The sequence below is a fragment of the Camelus dromedarius genome, chromosome 1 (assembly GCF_036321535.1).
Source record: "Camelus dromedarius isolate mCamDro1 chromosome 1, mCamDro1.pat, whole genome shotgun sequence".
Lineage (NCBI taxonomy): Eukaryota > Metazoa > Chordata > Mammalia > Artiodactyla > Camelidae > Camelus > Camelus dromedarius.
The window spans coordinates 120,393,364-120,415,756 of record NC_087436.1 but is presented as its reverse complement, the minus strand read 5'-3'; the positions used below and the strand labels follow the sequence as shown (position 1 = coordinate 120,415,756).

Below are 22,393 nucleotides of genomic sequence, written 5' to 3'. Positions count from 1 at the left end.
CACTGCTGGGATGCCCACTCTCCGGGCTCTCAGCGCACAAAGCAGGGCAGTCCCAGGCAAACTTGGACAAGCTGGCTGCCCTGCTGATATCTGGCCCAGCATGGGACACCCTCAAAGCACTTGCCAGCATCTGCTGGTTTCCACTACTCAGCATTCTTGGTGAAAAACAACCGCTCGCCTCTGAATCGCAAACCCCAGGTGTGCTCTGCACAGCATGTTTTCTTTCCAGGGAGCCAGAGTGCCCGGACACTTACTCTCCAGGTGGTCTGTCTCCACGGCGACCAGAAAGGCCCACTCGTAGTAGCACTTGCCCTGGTGGGTGAGCGCCCTGCGGGTGCAGAGGAGCCCCAGCTGCAGGAGAACCTGGGTGAAGTCCCGGCCGCACTCCCCGCTGGGCAGCCGCGAGAAGAACTTCACAGCCTCCCGGAGGTAGTGCTGGGCCAGCCCGTCGGCGCCGGCCTGCAGGCAGAGGGCCCCAAAGTTGGCCAGGACCACCGCCTGGTTCCGCAGCCGGCCCAGGCGCCTGGCCACCTGCAGGGCGCGGTAGTAGCCCTCGGCCGCCTGCCGGGTCCTGCGCGTCCTCTTCAGGGCAATGCCTGCCATGTTGGCGATCACGCCCTCCTGGTCCAGGGTGGCCACCGCCGCGTCCAGGACGGACTCCAGGATGTCCAGGGCCACCAGGCTTTGCCCGTGAAGCACATGCAACCAGGCCACAGCCACCAGGTGGTCCACGACCCAGTGGCCGCCAGTATGGGCGTCGGCTTCCGCGGCCTGAGTCATGAAGGCGATGGCCCTTCCATGCTGTCCGTGCTGGCTGTGCAGCTGGGCCAGGCTGGCGCAGAGCAGGCCACGCAGCGCCGGCCGGGTGTCCGGGGAGGCCAGCGCCTGCCTGAGGTAATGGGCGATCTGGGAGGGGAGGCGGTGGAGCCAGGGGCAGTTCTGCAGGACCAGGGCCACGCTCCGGAGGGCGCTGCCTGGTGAGCCCCGCGTGCGCCGCGAGGCCACCTTGACGCAGCTCTGCGCCAGGTGCGGCAGGCACTTGCGACTGTAGATGTCGGCCAGGAGCAGGTAGCAGTCCATGGGCCACGCGGCGCCCGGGGACCCCGAGGCCCTGTGCAAAAGCAGCAGCCTCTCCAGGAAAGGCAGGGCCTCCTCCAGCTGCTTGAGGCGGGCGTGGTGCTTGGCCAGCAGGAAGCAGGCCCGGGCCTCGGCCTGGGGGCTCCGGCCGCCGACGGCCCTCCGCAGGGCGAGCCTCAGGAGCCCCGACTCAGCCTCGGTGCTGCAGACGTGGCCGGGCGTCCCCAGAAGCAGGGCCAAGGCCTTCGGCAGCACCTGTGCACCCTTCTCCGGGTTCTTCTGCCGCAGGTGGACGGAGGCCAGGTTGGTGTACACGGCCACTGCCAGGAAGAGGTCGCCGAAGCGGCCCCCCAGCGCCCCCACGGCCTCCTCGAAGTACACCCGGGCCTGGGACAGCTTCAGCCTCCGCACGCACAGCCGCCCCAGGACGAAGCAGAGCCTGGCGAGGGCCATGGGCAGGCCGGCCTTCTTGGCCGCCCCCCGGGCCCGGGCCAGGCGCCGGGCCAGCTCCTCCTCGTCGGTGGAACCGCAGAGCAGGCTGCTGAGCGCCGGCAGGGAGAGGCTGTACAGGCTGCGGAAGACGGCCTCGGACCCGGGCGCGTCCAAGAGCAGCAGCAGCGAGCCCAGCGCCTCCGGGTCGGCCCCGTCGGCCCCGCCGTCCAGGTGGAAGGGCTGCTCTGTGTCCGGCGGGCTCGTACCACTGGACACCCTGTGGAAGTCCGGGGACGCTGGCGCCTCGGGGTGGCCCTGGCAGGACTTGCACTGTTCGAGAACATTCTTCACCTTCTGCAGGGTCTCACGTGGCTCCAGGCTCAAGCCAGGCGGAGGCATTTCTGCAAATTACCGAAACCCCCAGATGGGTTAGAGTCTGTTCTGGGTCCAGGTTGGGCAAGGGCGTTCCTCCCCCAGCCGCCATGTCCCTGTCATTGGGATTTACAGATACTACGTGCCCCCAGGGCTGCCCTGAATCTCCCACAGAACCAATAAACCAACCACGGCGGAGGACAGTGGTGGCTGTGTCCATCTGCCTGGCTCTAGCCCCAGGGGCTGTTCCAACAGGAAACACTGGACACAGCTCCCAGACCCCTGGGCACCCCCTTCCTCTTGGCTGATTTGGGAATCTGAGGCCTACGGTTCCTAAAGGGTTAAAAAAAGAGAGTGCTGGAGGGCCTGGGGCCATGGAGCTGCCCACGCTGCCTGCTGAGGGACTGTTGGCTTTGGATGGACTCAGGGCCCCAAGGCACATCCAGCCTTGAGGAGCAAACAAGCTACACTTCCTGCTGGAAAAACACGGGATTTGAAGGGGAATTTGGAAGGAAGGAAGGAACCAGGACCTAGAAAGTTCTGTCTCAAGTTCACTTTTAAAAAATTATGCTCAAGACTGTCTCTTTATTCTTCTGTAAAAGCTAGGAATTTAAAACATTAAATGTGGTTGAGCAGTAAGCGTCGGACTTGACCAAGTGCTGGATTCGCTAAGAAGCGCCTGCTCCCGGCGGAGGCCAGTGGGCTCCCGACGTGTGCTCCCAGTGCTGTCCTGGTCACCCTGCCTCCCACAGCTGGAAGAGCCTTTGCTGCCAGGGACCTGGGCAGGCGGGAGAGCCTCCCCTGAAGGCAAGTCTGCAGCTTCTTGGAGGGAGGGCCCCGGGGGACTGGCTTCCAAGCCTCCTCGCCCGCCCGCGTCCCACAGTGACCCATCTGTGTTTGTGCTTGGACAGTTTCCATTCCCCGGGAAGCTCAAAGGGTCCCCGGGCACTTGTGTCCCCAGGCCTCCCAATGCAGCCCCTCTGTTGTGGGGGAGATGGAGGTGTGGAGGGAGAGAGAGGGGGTCTCCCTGAACCAGCCCCCCAGGGGAAGGAGCAGACCCTCGCGGGACTTCCCCAACATCAGTCTCCAAATCAGCGCCCCCTACACCCCTGCACCCATCCAAGCAGCTCATGGGGCAAATTTCAGCTGCTCTAAGTTGCATGAAAGGAACCCTGAGCCGGGCATGAGCTCGGGCAATGGAGGGAGTGCCCCACCTTTGCTGGGGACAGGGCCGGGGGCTGGCATGTTTGCTGGGGACCCACTGCAGCAGTGGAGGGATGGTTCACCTCCACCTCATCCAACCTCCACTCCCGGGCTGGACTCCCTGCCCACCAGCCCTCCCCCCAGGAGGATGGAGGTCTGCAGCCAGTGCCCACTCAAGCCTAGCTCTGCCATCTCTGCCCCCTGTCACCCCGAGACCACCCCCGTGACCAGAGGGACCCCGGGCCGTGTGGGAAGAACCTACCATGTATTTTCTGCTGCTGAGGCTCAGCCTCTTCTAACATGTCTGAAAAGGGAGAGAAGGGAGCGTCACCCTGGGGCCAGCCCCCCTGGACCAGGGACGTCAGTGAGGGCCAGGATACTGACACCCCGACACCAGCGCCCCTGAGGGGAAGCAGGCTGGGGCGGCAGCAAGGGGGGCCGGCCGAGAAGCCTCGTCTTCCAGAATGTGCTCCTGCCCCATCTCCTCCCCCCTCGCCCCCACCCCCGCAGGACTCCATCCGCCCTCAAGAGGCTGCCGCCTTCCACCGCTGCCCTCTGGGAACAGGAGCCACACGCCCCCCGAGGGCTGCTCCGGGTTCCGTGGGCTCTCCCAGGGGCAGGGCGGCCCCTCTGGGGTTGAGCCCCTCCACGTCCGACTGCCTGCCCGTCCCCACGCCTCAGTTCCCACCCTCTTAAAGCGGGCTGACACTGACAGCCCACGGGGTTGCCAGAGAAACCCAGCGAGGGAAGAAGAGCTGTAAAAAGACACGTGAAGCGCCATGTGCTGTCGACCACATAGTCCTGCCCAGAGGACCCCACAACACCCCGAGCAAGGTCCCCAAGCGGCTTCCTGAAGAAAAGGAAGGCGTAAGCCAGGCAGGCTTGAACCTGACCGGCTACGGTCAAATGTAAGTTTGCCTGTTGAGGAGGAGGAGCCGACTGGAGGGATCTAGAAAGTAAATCTCACATTGGTGGGAATGCGTGTCAGCCAGCGGCAGAAAGGATGTGTGTGGACGCGTGTGTGTGTGTGTACGTGTACGCACGTGCACGCGCGTGCGTGGATGTGTAGGTGGATGTGGGTGTATGTTTTCATGTGTGCCCCTGTGTGTGTACACTCGTGTGTGTGTGTCTCTCTGCATTCGTGTGAGTGTGTTTGCGCATGTGTCTGTGAGCGTGTGGTGTGTGTGCACGTACATGTGTGTGCATATCTGTGTCTGTGTGGGTGTGCACACACGTGCACGCACCTCCGTCTGGCAGGAGAAAGGAATGAGCTGTACAGCCACATCCCTGTAGGGGGGACTGGCAAGTCGCTCCAGCACTGTCCCCGCTGCCACATTTCCTTTCATTGTGGCTGTTGGCACACTTACTTCACCTATGATTTGCACTGCAGCCCTCAGAGAAATCCTTTCCTAAACTGAGGGCCTTGAGGTCAACAGAACAGCGTTGTGTTCAGGAGATGGCCACCCTGAGGTGTAGCCCCGGCCCACCAGAGGCCAGGCAACCCAGGCCAGGCCACCGCCTCGAGAGCCCGGAGTCCTGATCCGGTGGTGGGGAGGGAGGTCCCCCTTACACGGAGTGGGCAGAGGGCCGGAGCAGTGCTGGCCGGAACAGAACCTGCCGGCACGCTCGCCGCCGCCCCAGTGCCCGGAGTGAGAGAGGCCTCGGGCGGATGGGGGGCTTGGGGCCACTCTCCTGCGCCTCCCTGGCCCTGGCCCCGCTCCTCCCTCTGTGTCTGGCCTGCCCGGCCTGGTGTGGCCCTACCTGCCCCAAAGGCAGCGACAGCACTTGTAGAATCCCCTTTAAGTGCCGGGGCTGGTGTTCATGACCATGGAATAGCGGAGGGAACAGAGCATTCCCAAAGGGAAGCGGGGTGGGGGCCGAGGGGTGCTGCTGTGAACAGTGCATGAGGCCAGAACCATCCAACACCCTGCTGAGTGGACGGTCCAAACTCCCGGAGCCCACGGTCGATGGCACAGGGTGGATGGGGTACCAGTTAGCTCAGCCTTATGGGAAAGAGGCTTAGCTCTGCACCCTCCATGTCTTTCCAGGAATCTGCCCCAAGAGAACTGTCCTAAACCCTCAGCTGTAGGGTGTAACCGGCTGCTGGTCCTGAGATGTCCCTGCAGCCAGCGGGAGGGGGTGGGAGGAGCAACACCCCCCGCCGGAGCCCCCTACACCTACCCAAGCTGTACGCAGCGCAGGTGTCAGCGCCAGAAGTCCTCAGCAGCAGCTGCCTGGCATCCTTTTCAGAAAAGCATCCTTCGCTGCTGAAGAAAGACCTTTCTTCTTCATTGAGAAAAATCACACTTTCCAAACTGGAAAAAATTAAGTGCATGTTAGATTGCTCATTTCCAAAATAAACATTTCACACTAAGACCCTTTTCTACTCCCTAACTTGACAGACAGTCCCTGCACACCTGCCCTGTGCCTAGCGGTAGAAACACCAGGATAAAAACAAAATAGATCCTGTTCCCAAGGGTGCTTTGTCTTGCTGGAGGCAGACACCCAGGAGCAGGGAAGGCTGTGATAGATGCAGCAGGTCACAGCATCCTGGGGAGGTAAGCTCCTGGACAGCCTTCAAAACCCCACCTCAAATGCCCTTTCCCCTGCAAGGCTGGCCCTGACAGTTACAGGCAGACCTGATCCCTCCACACTGAAAGCGCCCACAGCGCCTCACACGACTTCTGCCAGTGCTTTCCCCAGTGCCCAGCATGGACACAGGGCACTTGTGTGCTCTGAGAAGTCAGGGCGGGGAAAAACAGGAAGGAACAGAGGGAGGAAGGGGGGAGCAATTTCTGCTTATAGGACTAAGTCACCAGCAAAATGCAAAACTTTCAAATGTACTTTGGATGTACTTAGAGGAAGCTATTTTGAGAAGTTCAAGAAAACCTCAGGGCAGATTGTGGGATATTCGACAAAACAGCAGGCTTCTATTCCTTACAAATGTCAGTGTCCTAAAGGACAGAGACACCGAGGGACTGTTTCAGATTGAGGAGACAAGACTGAAGAGATGGAGAACTGGTAACACATAGTCTAGAATTTTTTTTAGCTGTAGAATTACTGGGAAAAGCGGCAAAATCTGAATAGGGCCTGCAGATGACAGTATTGTAATAATGTTAACTTCCTGATTCTGACAGGTGTGTGTGGCTATGTAAGCCATGTCCTGGTTTTAGAAAACACACAGTGCATTCTTTAGGAGTAAAGGGACATCATGCTTGCAAATAACTCCCAAAGAATTTAGGCAAAAAAATTGAAGGAAAAAAAAAAAAGACGAGAAAGTAAATGTCATAACATTAACATCTGGGCAATCTGGGTGAAGGATATGCAGGAATTTTATGCTCTCCTTGCAACTTTTGTCTAAGTCTGAAATTATGTCAAAATAAAGTTAAAAGAAATGAAGAATAACCACAAAACAAAGGATGTAAGTCCAGATCTGGAATAGGAAAGACACTCAGTAAATGTCTGTAGAGTGAAGGAAAGGAGTTGTAGGGCTTCTCCAGCTGTAAACAGGACCAATGGGACCAGGCCCCATTGCCATTCTGGGAGAAGGGAGGGCAGCAGGCTGGCTCCTCCCCACAGCAATAGCAGCTCAGACCCTTGACAAGCTCAGGGCATGTTTAATTCTCAAGGACCCCTGTCTGTGGAGAAGTTGTGGGCTCCTCAGAGATGCTGGAAGGCATCTAGCCCAGGGGCCCCCAGAGGGCTGCACAGAATACCAGGCGATGGGGCTGTGTGCAAAAAGGAGTCTGGAGGTCCAATAGGGCGGGAAACACATTTCAGCAGGAGAAAGAAAACTCAGACTCTGGGTGCCTTCCTTGTGCTGGGAATCCCTGTGGACCGCCAACCAGGGCGCGTAGGGGGCACATCCCCACTGAGGAAGTTCGGGATGGATCCCCGGGGGAGCGCACACTTTGGGAACCACAGGTAGGGCATCCGAGCCCAGCCCAGCTTCAAACTGCTTCTCATGAACAGGGGCAAAGAGGTGGCAGAGCAGACAGACACTCAAGTCAGGGAACAAAGTGACTGGTGGGACATGTCGCGATGCTAAAGCGGCCTCTGAGAGTTGGTCTGGGGGCTGTTGGTCTGTCTGCAGCGTTGGGCTATCAGGGCTGGAGGGGCCCTGAGGACGTGCGCCCCATGTTTGTGGGTGGTGAGGCCCGGCTGGGTGCTGGCCCTGCAAAGGGACTTCTCTACACACTGACTCCTGGGCTAAAGGCTGAACAAGAAAAGGTCAAGAACATAGTCGTGCTTGCTGACCACTCTCCCCAGACCCCCCGTTGCTGTTCAGGGTCAGGTGGTGGGGGCACGGAGGTGACCAGACAGCCAGGAAGCGTGCCCCCAGGGATGAGCTACTGGCGATGAGACGGGACCAATGAGAGTTCCTGGACAACGGTACGGTTGGGACGGAGGGGGCATCTCACATAGGGGGACGCACATGTCAAACCAGCATCATCCTAGAAGGGGCGAGCTGACCCCCAGAGCTAGACTCAGGGTGAGGTGACGGGGAGTGGGAGCCTATGAAATTGAGCATTACCAGGGCCTGGGCAGGGGCCCCTGAAGGCCAGGCCCAGATCTTTGAAGGTTTGATGAAGGGGAGTGGCCTGGTGTACGGGGTTGAATGTTTGAAAGTAGGATTTTTTAGATGCAATCAAGTAAAGGGTCCTGACATCAGGAGATGATTCTGGGTTCTCTGGTGGGCCCTTAATCCAGTGACAGGAGAGGTGGAGGAGAGGGCACAGACACAGCGAAGAGGCCACGTGAAGACGGAGGCGGAGGTTGGGACGATGCAGCCACAGGGACGCCTAGAGCCACCGGAGCTGGAAGAGGCGGCAGGACCCTCCCCCGGAGGCTCTCAGGGAGGCAGCCCTGCTCACACCTTGGCTGGGACGTCTGCCTCCAGTCTGTTGTTTCAAGCCCTCTGTTTGTGGTGCTCTCCCCGCAGCCCTGGGGCACTCATGCACGTGGACAGCTATGTGTTTCAGGGGCCAGGCCCTAGCAGCGCTGGGAGGAGGGTGGGAGGGGTCCACACAGGAAGCTGGGGGCAGCGGGACGGCCCTGGGCTTGGGCTAGGCCTAGTCCTGGGGACAGAGGTGGGAGGGACGACGAGGAGGGGAGGGGGAAGGGCAGGGGTGCCGTCCAGGACGCCGCCCAGGTCTGTCACCTAGGAAGCAGGTGTTCAGGGCAGGGGTCCCACAGGGGCAAAGGGTGGACTCAGAAAGGGGTGGGGCCTTGGCCACTCACTCAGACACTGGGCCCTGCACATGGATGAGACTCGTCCGCACAAACCCGACCTGGCCAGAGGCCACGTGCCGGCCCATGCACCAGGGCAGGCCGGGCACTTGGGCGCCCAGGATCTCTATGTGGTCGCCACTTTGGAAAGTCATCTCTTCGGGCCCCGAGCCCTGGTAGTCTGCCACTGCCGAGGCCAGGCCCACAGCTGCAGGAAGGAGGCCACATGGTCAGTGCTGGGGGGCTGGGCGGGCAGAGTGGCCCTTGGCCAGCCAGTTGGTGCCCCTGGCTGGGGAACACACTGTCCTGATGAGGAACTCATCTGGCACCTGGCTGGGGTTGCAGGGCCACCGCACATGAGGGGCTGTACGTCCCACCCCCTTGAAGGGGACACTTTATCCTCACACTGAGGATGAGGACTGGAGGCCTGGAGACGCTGATGAACTTGGCCCAGGGCCATCAGCATCCAAAGCCAGGGCCCACCCAGAGCAAATACAGCTGTAAGTGTCCTCCTGTGGGCCTGACGTCCATTTAACAGGTACACGAGGCCACACAGACACCGGCCAGCCTGGGGCACAGCAACACGCACTGGGCCAGGAGCCGTCTTCCGCAAAAGAAGACCCCTGCCCCATGCTCCTTTAATAGCCCTGTGGTGAATTCAGCTGGGGGCCTAGCCGGCACCCCTCTACCCCTACCCCAGGGTCCTCCAAGGTGTCTGACATAGCGCCCGGAAGGCAGCAAAATCTGAGGAAGTGCTTGTCGAACAGTGTGTGGAGTCACACTCTAGAGGCACAGTGGCCAGAGTCCTGGCCTCGCTGTGTGCTGTGTGAGTTTGGGCTAGCCATGGACCTCTCTGATCCTCCGTTTTTGCTTCTCAAATCAGAGAGGATTCTACCTACCTCTTCTGGCTACCTCGGGGAGGATTCAGGGTGAGCACGAAAGCTTTCAGAATGCTGGTGCCCACCCCTCCTTACCCGCCTCTTCCCCAGGGGAGGAGAGCCAATGGAAACATTTACCCATCTGCTGGCTGTCCGGTGTCACAGGTCCACCCATGGAGTCGCTGATGGGGTCCCAGGGGACCCTAAGAGCCCACCTGGAGTGAGGTGAGAGAGGAGTTCAGATCTGGGGCAGACTGAACCTGCATGTAGTCTGGACAAGTCAGCAGCCCCCAGGGACCCGAGCAGAATTCACCACCTGCCCCACTGCACTTACGCACACGAACACACACAAGCACATGCCCAGGTGTACGGCTTTCAGGCCCAGCCATGCCCCATGTCCCCCAGCCCAGGTGCCTCCTCCCCGTCCTCAGGCTGGCGTCCTCGGAGACCTCCCCCCGCTTATCCAGGTAGAGAAGCTGAGCCACAGACTGTTACTTCACAGCCACTGAACATGAGGAGATTGAGTTTCTCTCTTTGCTTTGGCCACCAGGAAGCTCCAAGCCAAGTTTATGCCCTATGTTCAGCACATGAGCAGAAGCTTACATGCCACCTGTCCTCACTTTCCTCAGGCTTTCCCTGCCTTGGCTCTTATTTGCACAGATCCCTTCATGCTCCCTTACTATGGGCACAGGCTGTGTGGCTCTGTCCAAAGCTTTCCAGAATGAGCTGGAACAGGAAGCCAGAGCCCCATCCTTCATACTCCTGGGCCCTTGTCATCCCAGGACAGCCCTGCCAGGAAATGTCAGTGTCCTGTCGTGCACGTGACAGGCTTGAGGCCCAGAGAGTTGGTCTGGCTGGCTGAGGCCACACACTGAAAACAGCAGAAGGGGTCATGGCTGGGTCTGTCTGGGGCTCACACCGTTCCCCACCCGCCCGCCTTGGCCTATGGATAGACCAGAGCAGAGAAACATATGTCGGTACCTACTGATGGAACGGTTCCAAAGGCTCTGCAGGGGCGGCTGCCGCCCCCACCTTCGAGGCTGTGCTGGGGCTGGGGGCTGAGGAGCCCACTGTCAGGGCCACCTCTGCCTGGGGACTCCCCGAAGCCCGCCTGAGTGGCTGGGGACCCGTTATCACTCTCACGTGGTGGTCAGGACACAGGACAAAGAAAGGCCCTTCAAAGTGACAGAGATTGGTCGTTTAGGGCAGCTGGACACAGGGCAGGACCACCCAGCCCCACCAGGCAGCACTGCAGAGGTCCCTTCCCCTCCCCTCCACCCCGTTTCTACATCCACAGAAAGACACTGGAGGCCCCCAGGGCCCGGACTGGGAGGCTGGACCTGGACGGCAGTCCCTCCTCTGCCTGGGCTGGCCCTGGGAACCCAGCTCATCCTGACTCCCTGGACCTCAGTTTCCCCTCCGTCTGGGCTATGAGGGGCCAGACACGCGATCCCAAGGGCCCTCTGGCCTGGACACCCGCCAGCAAGTCTGACCGCAGCCGGCCCCCACCCCGTCCGCTCTGTGGCCGCAGCAGGACGCATAGCTCGCGCTGTGTTCGCTGCAGGCTCGGAGCCCACCTGTGAAGCTGCTGAGGCTCTCAGAGCGACAGCTGGGGCAGGGACGTGGGGTGGGGGTGGGGCACTTGCAAAAGCCCCTCTTCTGGCGTTTCTTTGGGGGCTGACCATGGTCTGCATAACTAAGTTCCAGAAGCACGTACCCTCCCTGCTCAAAGCTCCCGAGTCCCCAGCAGCTCCAGAGCCCTCCTGCTGCCCTGGGTGTCCCCAGGCGCCTGCAGCACAGCAAGGAGCTGGCCCACATCCCCATCACCCACGCAGGGCTCACCTTCCTGGACCAGGAGGCTCTCATGTGTCAGCTTCAAGGCCTCCTCATCCACGTGGACCTGAATTGCCGTCTCCTCGTCCTCGTGGGGTGCAAGCAGCCAGAAGTCCTGGTCCATGAGCAGGTTTTCCAGGCAGTGGTGCGTGAAGCCTGGGGGAGCCAGACAGCCCTGGTCACCAACGGGCTCCAGACAGTGGGCAGGGAAGCCGTCACGGCCCAGTGTTGGCTGAGCCCCGCACTGACCAGACACAGGGAGACAGCCCATCCTGCCCTTGGGGATGCACAGTACTGTCCACGAACTGGGCAGGCCGTGGGTCTGGCCATCCAGGCTGCTCAAGGACCAGCTGTGATCACGGACAACGCACCCTGACTCCGTGGGCCTTGGGAAGGCTGAGCAAGGGCAAGTCACTTCCTCTAGGACCCTCAGTCTCCTCTTCTATGAATGAGAGGGGACAAGAGCATTCAGGGAGATCAGAATGCTGGGGGTGCTGGCACGGCCCTGCTCAAGGTGCACAAGAAATCGTTGCCCTGATTCTTATTTTCCACTTCCTCAGTCCTCAGCCTGGGTGTGGGGCAGCAGGGTTCCCAAGGAGAGGAACTTAGACAGCTGAAGCCTCCTTTAGAACAGGGACTGTTTCAGGAAGAAACCACTCGGGTGGAGGCTGAGACACGTTTCCTGGTCTGTGCTCTGCCAGTCAGAGCTCAGTTTCCCTCGGGCACAGACTTGGAAGGAATTTGGAAACTCGGTGTAAGTCGTGTTCCCAGCACAGACCCATGTGAGTCTGCAGCTCCTCCTGTGACATCAGTCCTCATGGAGAACAGGGCAGCCCACGGTGAGGCTGTCATGAGCTAGCCTGGTCTAAAGCCCCAGCTGTAACAGAAAATGTTTAGTGTGTGACAAGCATCCCCCAAGGGGCATCCCATAGCCAGTTCTGGAGGACCACTGCTTTACCAAGAGCATGGTAGGTAGAAAACTTCCAGATTTCTTCAAAAGTCTTAAATGTCACCACAATCCGATCCTGGTCACTGTGGATGGACAGCAGCCTGGCCGACAGCTCCTTACAGGGAAGAAACAGAAATGAGAAACAGTCCTCGTGGCTTTGGGGCATCTGGGGCATCAGCCATGCAACAGAAACATTTTGCAGAAGGGACCCTGGTGGGGGCAGCAAGCACAGAGCTGATTCCTTTACAATCAAGTGGCTCCTCTCCAACTCTCAAGCCATCTGTAGATCCCTGGTGCTGTACCAAGCCCTACTCCTTCCCAGAGCTCGCACGGCCTCCATGCTCTGAGCCTGCATCCTCTGTGACCCCATGTGACAGTTCCACCTGCCGCAAGCCCGACACACCAGCGATACCAGGTTCTCCGCGCTCCGGCTGTGCTCAGTCCTGTGCAGCCCCAGCCTCGCCTCCGGCCCCCTCCTGCAGCTTCAACTTGGGTTTCAATAGTAAATCCATCATCCCATCTCCTGACGTCCATCCCATGAACACTCCTGATGGTGCTGGGGCATTAAAAGTAACACCAGCTGACACCAACCAAGCGTGTGTGTTGGGGGCAGTGGGTGCTCACAACAACTCCATTCGGATTGAGAAAATAAGGCCCCATTTCCTCTCTGAGGTCTGACCTTCAGTAATTGGCACAGCCGGGAATCAGACCAGAGCCAGTGCGTTTAACCACCTACCCTTGCCTGGCCCCACAGGGGCAGCCCCGTTGCTGAGCACTGTGCTGGGTGTGCGACGCCTGCTGTGCGCAGGCCCTCCCATCAGCTCCGTGGGGCAACAATTCTAAGCATCCCCAGTGTGTGGCTGAGGAAGCGGCATTCACAAAGGCTCAGGGGCACTGGCCGAGGTCAAGCCAGGCTGAGTGCAAGGTCAGATGGTGACCGCCCAGCCCCCTTCACCACCCTCCTGCCAGACCGGCCCTCTGTGCAGAGGCCAGTCACCAACAAATCAAAGAGTAAGCTCAACCCACACCGGTCCTTCTTACTCCCTAGAAAGAGACTAAAAGTCCTGGCAGGGTGGCACGTCCCTGGAGATAGGAACTGGGGCATTCGGAACAGCCCACATGTGTCTGGGCTGCAGCGTGTAATCCGTGATCCCTGGTGCCAGAAATCCAGGAGTGCAAACGGGACAAGTCACAGTGCCACCATCAGGTGAGGTCAAGGCATGGCCACCCCCTCCCATGACCTTCGTCCCAGGAGGCCTGGACATCACGGACAGGCCCTCCTCTTCCTAGGTCTACCGCACTCTTCTCCAAGCAGGCCTCCTCTGCCCCGTTCTCCACTGTGGAGCCCCTGCACCTTCAGGCCCCCAGGCCCCCAGAGGAGCCAGACTCACCCCAAGAGCACGGGCCATCTCCCAGCTGTCGTTCTCCAGCAGGCGGAGCCGGCCCCGCAGGACCTGCTGCAGGCCGGGGTCAGGCTGCCCGCTCTTCCTGCGCACGGCCCGCAGCTGCAAGGTCAGGTCTGGAAGAGGGCAGATCAAGGGGGACAGTTTGGTGCGGGCCAGGCGCTCTGTGGAGGGCTATCCCACCCCCGTGAGCCCCAGCGCAAAGCCGTGGGGCCCTGGGTTCCAGCCCCACGTGCACCGCCCGTGAAACTTGGTACAGTGGCTTATCGCCCCTGAGCCCCAGTTTCTTTCCTTGTAAACAGTCACAGGCTGCCCCCATCTCACAGAGAGACGGGAGGGAAGGAACGGTGGTACAGCTACAGCCCAGGACAGGCCGGCCTGGAACAAGCACTCAGCAAATGGCCCTGAGTCCCCGTGACCTCCAGCTTGACCTCTTCCCCGCCCGAGCTCCAATGGGGCATCCAGCCTCCATCAGACAGGGCATCCCAGGACTCTCAACCCCGCACGCCCCCCAAACCGGACCCTCCTCTTTTACCATGTCCAAAGGGAGCCCCAGCCCCTGCCCTGCTCAACCAAGGACACCTCCCTCCATCACACCCCACTGGCTCCACCTGCAAAACCAGGCGGAACCTGCCGCGCTCACCCCTCACCACGGCCCCACCCCGTAGGCCTGCCTGGGCAGTGTCTTAGGCCTGGCCCTCCCTCCAAACAGTTCTCTGGTCCACAGAGACCCAGACGGTCCCCTCACAGCCAGCACTGGCTCACTGCATGACCCAGCTCCCAGCCCTCTGGGCAGTGCCGGCCACTGGAAATTTCTGCAGGAATGAGCGTGTTTGCTCTCTGCACGGTCCCACACGGCAGCCACCAGCCACATGAGGCCCTGAGCTCTTAACGTGTGGGCAGTGGCAGCGTAGGCGAGGCGCTGGATTCCTTATTTTATTTGAGTTAAACTTAAGCATAAATGGCTGCACAGCTACGGTGTCGGACAGCGCGGCTGCTGCGGTTTCCCATCTCAGGAGGAACGAAGTGCAAACCCTTTCCACTCATCTGCTGGCACAGCCTGAGCCTCTGCCCCGCTCCTCCCCACCTTCCACCTCTTCTCTCCCTCCCTCCTAGCCTGTGGCCTTCTCTCTGCCACCCTGAGACATCAAGGCATTCCCCCATGCCACCTGCCCCAGGGCCTTTGCACTCACCATATCCTCTCCCAGACCCACTCCTGGCCTGGCTGGCTGCCCTATGATTCAGATCTCAGCTCAAATGTCCCCTGTCTACCCCCACCCCAGTTTCCCTGAGAGGCCTCCTGGCCACAGGGATGCCCAGAGCATGGGCTGTTCCAAAGCTGGGGAGGAGAGCGGGAGAGAAGGAGAGGGGGTGGAGAAAAGAGAGGGGGAAGAGGGAAGGAGAGGAAGAGGAATAGAATGGATGGGGGTGGGGGTAGGGACAGACTCTTCATACCCTCTGAATAAGCCCTGCACCTGTCTTAGAACTTTCTAGCTAGGGGACCCTGGAGCAGACATCTTCAGCCTCTCCCAGGGTGGACAGGGCCAGAGGCAGGACAGCGTGGAGACTTCTGGGATCTGGAATCAAGCCCCTCCCCCAGCAGGAAGCCTGGCTCAGCATTTTCCAACCAGTTCTAAGATGTGACCCCTCCTATAATCTGCCTCAGTGCTCACAGCCCTGGGTGTCCCGAGTGACCACAGGCAGCGCTGACCACCCGGAAGGAAGGCTGGAGGCCATGTGGCCATTGAGGCAAAGGTGAGCCTCCAACAAAGCTGGGGTCTCTGTGTCCCCTGCAGCTGGAACTCGGCAGGGGGGTCTCCAGGGTAACAGCCTCCTACTGCCTCCCCACGTCGGCACCCTGCAGGAGTCCCTCCCTGGAAACGGATCCGTGGATGCCTCTCCCGAGGGCCCCTCCCATCCCCCTGCCCCACCGTTTACAGTGGGAACCACGTCCCACCTTGACCCCTCCCCAGGGTGTCTCTCATGGAGTCTCACTTCCCCTGCGTGGGGCTTCCAGGGCCATGCCCCCTTCTTTGGGCAGATGCAAACACAGAGTCCAGGGGAGCCCTTCACCAGTGCGGGTGAACCCCAACTTTCTGATCCCAAGTGAAAATGCAGAGTCCCTACCCCAGACCAACGCCTCAGAGCCTGGGTGCGACCTGGTGTCAGCACTAACAAGCCCCCCACAACAGTGGTCTCAAGGCTGGAAGTCAGGGGCCGCATTACTGAAGCCTGGGTCAGACATTCCTGAACGGGACAGTCGAGGCCAAGAGGAAGGGGAGAGGAAGAAGGGGGGTTGCCCAGGAGCCCCACATTCACAGCCCAGCCCAGATTAAACCCTGCAGAGTGGTGCAGCACTGAGGACGTCCACCTGTGGGGTGTGATCCCATCTGGCCAGGAGGGGGCGCAGCAGCCGGCTGAGAGGCGCCCGGGGAAGGGGCAGCATCTGTAAAAGAGCAGGGTCCTGTGGTCAAGGTGTGAGCAGGCAGGCGACACCAGTCACACAGGCGCTACACCCCTGGATGTTTCTGGAAGAAAGGTGTGTTCATACCCCTGCAAACCACAGCTCACACCCTTCCTCCAAGGTGACAGAACGCGACAAGGTCAGCAGGCTGCAAGTTTCCTGTTGTGCTGCGACCAGTAACCCCCAGCCTAGTGGCTTCTGAAAACGACACAGTGTATCATCTTGCTTTTCTGGGTTTGAGAAGGGTCTCGCTGGTCAAAGTCAGTGTGTCGGCAGGGCTGGCTCCTTTGCGAGGCTCCAGGGAGAATCCGTGTCCCGGCTTCTGCAGCTCCTAGAGGTGCCCGCATTCCTTGGCTTGCGGCCCCTCCTCCATCTCCAACGCCGGCATCCCAGCATCCTCAGCCTCTGACCCCGGACAACCCCCATCTAAGATCCATGCTCCCATCCACAGTCTCCTTGGCCATGGGAGGACGTATGTATGCACAGGTTCTGGGGATCAGGATGTGGACATCTTTGGGGATGAGTATTCTGCTGACCACAGCGGGGAGGTGACAGTCTAGAGGGAACTCGAGGTCTGGGGTGGATGGGGCTGCATGGTGGATCAAGCTGGACCAGCCACTCACTGGGGGTGCCACGTGTCCTCTCAGCCTTGGGTGAGACCACAGCCTGGTGAGGCTTGGTGTGATACCCCAAAGTGCAGGGGCAGAGGGGCTCCCAGGGGCCTGAGCAGAGGACAGGCTCCTGAACCCTGAGTGGCAACTCTGTCCTCTGCTGGTTGTCCCTATACCCCAGCCTCCAGCCTCGAGGCCAGCTCACAGTTGGTGTCTTGGCCAGGGGCTTCCCCAGCCGCTGTCTCTGCCCTGCTCCATTTCCTTGTCTGTAAAATGGAATGAATGGTCGGGGCCTTAGGATCAAGGGAGATCTGATGTGGAAACACCCGTGGCTGCAGCAGGAGGTGCTGAACTTCAGTGCAGCCTCTTCATCGCCCTGGGACCTCCTCTCGTGGTCCCAGAAAGTAGGACATGCTCAGAGGATATTGGAGGCACATCACAGGACTGAATCACAGCAAAATAATGGCAGCAACTGATACAGTCCAGAGGATAAACTAAAGACCTCTGAGCCCACAGGAAGATAAATAAATGAGTGACGGGCGGGGGAGCCGCTCTCTGCTACAGTGGAAAGTCCACTAATCCACACAGAGGGGACACAGGGCTGGAAGTCACCATTGAGCGGCCATCATTACACTGCGGTTTCAGTCCAGAACCAAGCATGGATGAAAAGAACTAGTGCCGTTCCAGTTTGAAGAGGAACAGCATATCCACAAGGTCCCCAAGCACTTTTCCACGGGCTCCTTCCTCATGACAGGGAGGAGAGATGGCTTTATGGTGGGGGAAACTGCCAAACGTCCCCTTAATCAAGTGATCACCCTGAGACGTGGACATCGCCAGGGACCGGCCAGATGGGCGTCGCGGCCTCCTGGCCTGCTGCACGAGAGGGTCACCGCACTTCCGGGAATCTCTGCGCGGGGCACCGCCCGCGCTCCTGCCTGCCACAGGATAACTGGCCCGTCGCCTTCAAAATATCAACCTCCAGGTGAAACGGCTCCGCAGACACATGCCCACAGAACGCATGGCCTGGCCAGGGCTTCCTTCGCTGTAAAGGACATTATGGGGCCAGACACAGGGCCTGAACGAGGTCTGTAAATTAGATAACAGTGTTTTTTAAAGCAGGAAGTAACTTTGAAATCACTGCACTGTGGTTCTGTAAGAGCAGTTCCTGGTTTTAGGAAATACACACGCCAAAGCACTTGTGAGAGAAAGGGGCAACATTTCTGCAATTTACTCTTAAACTACCCTGAAAAAATATGTAAATACAGAAAGAAAGCAAATGTGAAATGTTAACGTTTGAGGAATCTGGGTGAGGGCAGATGGAAATGTTTGTATTATTTCTTGCAACTTTCGTGGCCAATTTGCAAAAGAAGCCGAAAGGTGGATGTGGTGAGAGTCCACTGGCCACATGGCTGCTCGTGGCTGGCGCACCTGAGGAGACTGGAGGAGCTCCCTGACGCCGCTGCCCGGGCTCCCAGCCAGGTCGTGGAGCTGCTCGGGCGGGAAACACCTAGCAACCCCGTCAGGGTGCTTTGGCTCTGCCGCAGCACCAGCCCGCAGGGATCCTGCGCTCTAGGAGGGGGCCCTGCCTGTGCTGGCTGCCCCGTGGGAGGCTGGTCCCGCCCGCGTGTACCCAGCAGGACCCAGCAGGTCCCAGCTCCTCCATCCCGTGCTGCCGTGCTCTGGGGGGCCAACCCCGTGGGACCCCCGGGCCAGGCCTCCATAGCTCCTCGGAGCCCCTCTTCCAGGCCAGACAGGTGTCCGACGACAGGCATTGCCACCCACGAGGGACACCCCAGCCCTTTCCATCTCCACTTAAGCCCGGAAGGACCAAGAAAACAGGGGTAAAGATTCCTCCGACCACCAAGCACGCACCATGCCGGGCTCTGGGCCAGGCACCGAGCATGAGGCTTTGTTTCCGTTCTCCCAAAGCATCCATCGTTGATCATTCAGATATTCACTGGGCATCTACTGTGTGCCAAGCCCAGACCCCCAGTGGGCAACTAAGCAGGTGGCCAGGATGAAGGTGGACAATGTGACAGTGGGAAGCCTGGGGAGGGGCAGGAGGGCAGAGTGTCCTGGCTCGAGGAGGAGCCTGGGCCCACCTCAACCTTCCCCCTCCCTCCCTCCCTCCCCTCCTCCAGGACCCTAGGAGGTACAGAGAGGGATCCTGGAGCTCACCCAGGCCACCCCTCAGGTTTCCCGGGGGGAAACTGAGGCCCAAGTTGAGCAGCGGCCCAGTGACAAGCAGGATCAGAACCAGGTCCGCCGGCGGCCAGCCCAGGCCTGCATCCCCGCACAGCCCCTCCTGTGCGCAGCTGGGCTGGCCAGGTGGGCTGCGGCCCTGCCCCCATCACTGCCCTCATCCTCCTCCATCCAGGAAGTAATCCTGCCCAAGGCCTGGCCCAGGCACTGGTCCCTTCTCCTCCCTGGGCCTCCTAGGGGAATGTCCTGTCCTGGGTAATCCAAGGGTTCACATCCTGAGGACAAAGCAGGACTATGGGAACACAAAGTTGTACAAGAGCTATAAAGTCGCCTGGGACTGCATTTCTAGAATTTCCACCCTCTGCCCCTCTCTCTGTGCCCTGGAGAGGCACAAGGTAGGCCCCGTCTCCCGTGAGCCCTCCCTGGGCGCTGTACTCTCTGCACACTCGCGGCCAGTGCAGACCCCCAGCTCCGTCCTGGGCGGGGAGGACGGTGGGGTGGACAGGCTCGCCACACTCACCCTCTCTGACGGTGGCCTTGGCCTCCTCGGGCCCTGCTCGCTCCCAGACGACCGATGCGCTCCCAGGCACTCTCTGGACCTCACTGCCGCCGCTGCCTCCTGAGGGTCCTGCCGGCCCTCTCCCCGTCGGGGCTGGCTCCTCAGAGGCCACCTCCGCCAGGCCCTTCATGACTGGTGGTGGCCTCAATGCCAAGGACTCTGCATGCCAGGCTGGCCTCTGTGGAGAAAGCAGAGGGCGGTGGTCAGCAGTGACTTGCCTGGTGGACCCATGGGCATCCTTCCAGGCCTTTACTTTCTCTCCAGACTGCACGAGCCCACCAGGAACAGGCTCTGGGAGACACGTACCAATGTTTGCTTCCATCTAGGTGTCCTTACGGGCAGGTGGGGTGCCTGTTCTTGCTCAGCAATGGACCCCAAGGAAACAGCTCAGAGCCTGGCGCGTGGAGGCTTCGGCGCGCCATAAAGGCTGTGTTGGGACACCCCTGGGGCCATGGTTTAGGGATAAGCCCACCTCACGTCCCCCCTAGTGAGAACTCAGGAATGACGTCCCCAGAGGCAACACATCTCCCGAGAGAAGGCTGTCCAGTTCTGTTCCCCCCAGGGCTCAGCTGCGCTGTGCTTTTAGCCTCGGGTTCCCAGGAGGTCCTTCTGCTCCTCATAAACAACCCCAGTGGCCAGAGGGGCGCAGGGGGCTCTGTGTCTCTCACTGGAAGAGGCCTGCTCTCCAGCTGAGTCCCCGGAAGGAGCGTCGTCCAGTTTCACAGGAAATGGGCCGGGTCCCAGGCTACCCCGGGCAGCCAGGAAGCAGGTGGCAGAGGGCAGGAAAAAAGGAAGTGGCCAAAGCGGAACCAGCCCCTGCTCCCCACAGCCGGGGGGCCCCCCGGGTCTCCCCCCAAGAGCTGAGCATTACGCATCACTCTTTCCTGGGGTCAGGGATGAGTGAGGGCCCTTACGACTGGCCAGATGATGCTCCCAGGGTCAGGGGCTTTGTCACCAATTGAAGGACACAGGAGGACACAGAGCACCCTTTGGGGCCTGGAACACAGGCAAGTGTGACAGGGAGGGCGGGCCATGCAGCCTGGGTTGGGGCTGAGGAGCACAGAGGCCCACCCCCAGCCACAGCCACAGGGAAAGGGACCAACCACGCCCCAGCTCAGCTTCCGCTTCGTGGACAGAGGGGACAAGGAACGGACCTGCTCACTCACACAGAGGGTGAGGGTTAGGGTCTCACTGTTCTCTGATGATTGTCGGTGAGATTTTAGCCCCAAACCCAGGCTGGGCCAGCAGGAATCCCCTCTGCACAGGGTAGGACACATGGGGCGACAGGAGAGCCCACCCCCGAACTCCCTTTCTGGGGACAAAACTGCAAACTGATAGGCAGGTCTGACCTCCTCCAGACTCTCTCGCTCTCGGGGCAGGTTCTGGGGGGGCAGGCACCCAGGGGCAGACCCAGGGAACTCCAGGCCAGCAGCGCAGGGCTCAGAGCCCAGATGTACCCACCCGCCCTGGACCACCCAAGAGCCCCCGGGCCAGTCTCCCAGCTCTACCCAGGTCCCTGCAGCAGAGAGTGGGCAGGAGACAGGAGGTGGGTGGGAGCAGCTGTCTAGCTGTCAAGACACCACGGGACTGAGGTCTGGGGCACAGGACAGGCTCACGGGCTGTTCCAGAAGAGGCAGGAGGCCCCACGGCACTGAGAGCCCTGTGAAGGCAGAGAGAAGTCCCTGGAGCATGTTCAACCCAGGGAAGGGGCTCCATTCTATCCCTCGAGAGGTTGGTTCCAGCACTTGTGCAGGAAGAGAAGAAGAGGAGAGGTGGGAGGTGGGACGTGCCATGGGCCCTTGGGTTTATTTCCCTGCCTTGAGTTTTCACCACGATAAGGGGAGCTGGACCCTCATTAGACCCAGGAAATAATATTTTCAGAACGACTTACGGAGCCCAGTTCCCTCCAGCTCCTGCCCCTACCCTCTCTCCAGGCTTCCGTCCAAGAGCTGGCCCAGCTTGAGGACCAGACACGGATCCAGGACAGCGGTGAGTCTCCACGGGCCCCCAGTGGGCCTCAGACACGAGTATTTGTCACCACCTGCATGTACCAGCTGCCTCGGCCAGGTTCACTGCAGCCAACAGGGAAAGCACGTCACCCCACTTTACAGATGGGGAAGCCGGGACCCTGGGAGGTGGACAACTGACTCCCCCAGCACTCACACTCCTGCACACGTATACACACTCACACCCCTCCCCCACACCCACATCTCCGTGCCCAGAGTCTCTAGCTTTAAAAAGGAAACAAACACAGAAGCTCACACCAAAACCACCAGCTCCTACTGGCCATCCTGCTGCCTCTGGGTGTCTCCTAGCTGCCCACTTGGTTCTTGGCTGGGGAGACGGGCCACAGCCACGCTGCTCCCTGGAGACACCAGCAATCCCTTGGAGACGCTCTGTGTGGGGCGAGGAGTGTCTCACCCAGGTGGGGGCGCCGGGGCGGGCAGGGGGAGATGTGCAGCCCAGACCCACTCCCCGCTGGGTCCTGCTGACCCCCAGAACTGCCTTTGACCCTGAGCTCATCCCGGACCCAGGCACCTCCATCGTCACCTCTGCCTGCAGGATCGGGAGGTCAGACCCCAACAAACCCTCGCTGACCCCTACTCTGTGGCCAGCTCTGTGCGGGCGGTGGGCACAGAGGAGGAGGACTGCTGTGACTGGGGATGTGGACATGAACAATTTAGTGCGGGTTCCACGTGGCGAGCTCCGGGAAGGGAAGAGAGTGTCTCCTAACCCCAGCGGTGGAGGGAAGGGAGCCCGACAGTCGGGAAGGCCCCCTGGGGAAGGCAGGAACTGTGAATGAGGGGGAACATGTAGGGGGAAAGGGAGGGGAGGAGAGGCGGCCATCCAGTGAGACCGCAGCAGGTCCAGGCAGAGCCGGGAGACAGCCAGAGGCCTGCCGACCATCCCAAGGGGTCAGTGCTGACCAGGAGAAATGTGGGAGCCTCAGAAAGGCCACACAGCTGTGCAGCCGCGGAGGCCAGACCCCCCGGCTCTGAATGCCAGGGGAGGAGGCCCACCCCCCCAACCTGCTCTCCTCGCGAGTCCCTGGACAGGACATCTAGGGACTGGTGGCTCGGTGCCGTGCCCACCCTCTTTCTCAGCCCCTAGGGATCCCAGGCTGGGGCACTTCTGGGAGCCACTGCCCCACATCCAGTGCGCCCAGCCCAGCTGCCCAGTG

At 60.4% G+C, this 22,393-nt stretch overlaps 1 protein-coding gene across 8 annotated transcripts in view; it reads right to left on the bottom strand.

Annotated features, from left to right (window-relative positions):
- Nucleotides 1-22,393, bottom strand: part of SH3TC1 (SH3 domain and tetratricopeptide repeats 1) — a 49,403-nt gene that overhangs the window by 10,672 nt on the left and 16,338 nt on the right. For 4 of the 8 annotated variants that reach the window (XM_031438188.2, XM_031438178.2, XM_031438164.2 and 1 more), the window contains exons 2-12: nt 19,174-19,390; nt 15,748-15,822; nt 13,365-13,492; nt 11,983-12,088; nt 11,034-11,180; nt 10,177-10,366; nt 9,330-9,406; nt 8,326-8,521; nt 5,266-5,399; nt 3,347-3,388; nt 255-1,910 (exon numbers count right to left, since the gene is read on the bottom strand). In XM_031438188.2, coding sequence (XP_031294048.2) covers nt 255-1,910; nt 3,347-3,388; nt 5,266-5,399; nt 8,326-8,521; nt 9,330-9,406; nt 10,177-10,366; nt 11,034-11,180; nt 11,983-12,088; nt 13,365-13,492; nt 15,748-15,822; nt 19,174-19,342 — 2,920 coding nt within the window. In that variant the 5' untranslated portion in view covers nt 19,343-19,390. Of the gene's footprint in view, nt 1-254; nt 1,911-3,346; nt 3,389-5,265; nt 5,400-8,325; nt 8,522-9,329; nt 9,407-10,176; nt 10,367-11,033; nt 11,181-11,982; nt 12,089-13,364; nt 13,493-15,747; nt 15,823-19,173; nt 19,391-19,518; nt 19,656-19,684; nt 19,900-21,135; nt 21,276-22,393 lie in introns of those variants that run through there. The other 4 variants (XM_064488456.1, XM_064488444.1, XM_064488450.1 and 1 more) reach the window with 4 other exon arrangements.